Source organism: Crocodylus porosus, unplaced genomic scaffold (assembly GCF_001723895.1).
Source record: "Crocodylus porosus isolate Cpor-Errol unplaced genomic scaffold, CroPor_comp1, whole genome shotgun sequence".
In the NCBI taxonomy this organism is placed as follows: Eukaryota; Metazoa; Chordata; order Crocodylia; family Crocodylidae; genus Crocodylus; species Crocodylus porosus.
Window position 1 is genome coordinate 47,471,071 of NW_017728909.1, and position 1,595 is coordinate 47,472,665.

Here is a 1,595-nt window from a genome sequence, read left to right on the forward strand (position 1 = left end):
GCTCCTTCCACGCCAACGACACGCGCTGGGCCGCCGCCGCCATGCCCGGCGTGTCGCAGCTCCCGCTGCCGCCGGCGCTGGGCCGGCAGCAGGCCATGGCGCAGTCGCTGTCCCAGTGCAGCCTGGCGGCCGGGCCGCCGCCCAACTCCATGGGCCTGTCCAACAGCCTGGCGGGCTCCAACGGCGCCGGCCTGCAGTCGCACCTCTACCAGCCCGCCTTCCCCGGCATGGTGCCCGCCTCGCTGCCCGGGCCCAGCAACGTCACGGGCTCGCCGCAGCTCTGCAGCTCCCCGGACAGCAGCGACGTGTGGCGGGGCACCAGCATCGCCTCCCTCCGCCGCAAGGCGCTGGAGCACACAGTGTCCATGAGCTTCACCTAATCGGCCCGCGCCGCCGTCCCCTCGCCCCCCACTCTACTTACCAGGGAGTCGACTCAGGATCTGAAATCAGACACCAATGGACTGGCTCGTGGGCAGACACACACACACACGTGCACACGCACACACACAGACACACACGTGCACACACCCACCCCCGCGCACACACCCGCACACGCGCACCCAGGTCCGTGCTCCAGGAGCAGACACGACGCCTCGCGTCCTCACACCGCGCAGCAGAGGACTCAGGGGCAGCGGGGACCTCATTTCACCCCTTCCCCCATCTCCGGGGCTGTGCAGAGACCCAGAGCTTGGGTTGGGGGGTCTGTTTGTTCTGTTTTTCCTCGAGGAGAAGGGGTGGAGGTGGGTGGGGGGGAGCGATGGGAGCAGCGAGGTTAGCAGAGTCCGGTTTTGATAAGAGACCAAATAATCATCAGCATCCAAGTGCGGTGTTGGTTCCCCCCCCCCCCCGCTTTTCTTTTGTGCACTTCAATCCCCTCCTCCCCGGATCTTTAATATCTCCATCCACTTGGTTGCGACTCTGTCCCCTCCCCTTGCTCCTTTGCCTGCTTGTCCCCGGAGCCGGGCCCCCGCCCTGCTGCCCCCTGGCCCCGCGGCAGGTCCCGGCGGTGCGGAGCCGGGGCAGGTGCCCGCCTCGCCGGACGTTGTACAGAGACACAATCAGCTCTTTTCTGCATGTGCTGGTCAAACCCAACCCCAGAGAACAGAGGCGATCCGGAAGAATGAGCAAAGCAATGTGAGATAGGATGTTTTGTGTAGATAAAGCATTCTTGTTCCATCCTGGTCGGTTTGTGATATGTTCCCACCTCTTGTCTGTGCTTATTTATTGAACTTTTTGGGTTTCTTAATAAATGTTTGAGCTAAATACAAAGCAGATTCTTTGACTCTCCCCCCCCCCCACGCGTTCATGTAAGCGGATCAATAAAATCATGTGCAGTACGAGGAGCCCGGGTTTTGGTGTGGCGGGAGGCGCGACGCGGGGCTCGGAGCAGGGCGGCCGGAGGAGACCCGCTCCCTTCCCTGCCCCGCCTGCCCGGCGGAGGGCCTGCCGCAGCGCGGCGGGGGCGCTCGCGTGGGACTTTGCATCGAAGCCTTCTCCTGTCCCGATGGAGACCCGCGGGGTCACCCCTGCCTGACGGGCCTTTCCGCGCCGAGACGCCGCACGCCCCGCGCCGGGGGAGGGAGACGGCCCCGCGG

General features: G+C 64.8%; 1 protein-coding gene across 1 annotated transcript in view; it reads left to right on the top strand.

Moving 5' to 3' along the window:
- OTP (orthopedia homeobox) overlaps positions 1-677 on the top strand; it is a 6,806-nt gene extending 6,129 nt beyond the window's left edge. The window contains exon 3 of the mRNA XM_019531704.1: positions 9-677. Within this exon, the coding sequence (XP_019387249.1) occupies positions 9-380 (372 nt within the window). The 3' untranslated portion in view covers positions 381-677. The remainder of the gene's footprint in view (positions 1-8) is intronic.
- Positions 678-1,595: the final 918 nt, after the last annotated feature.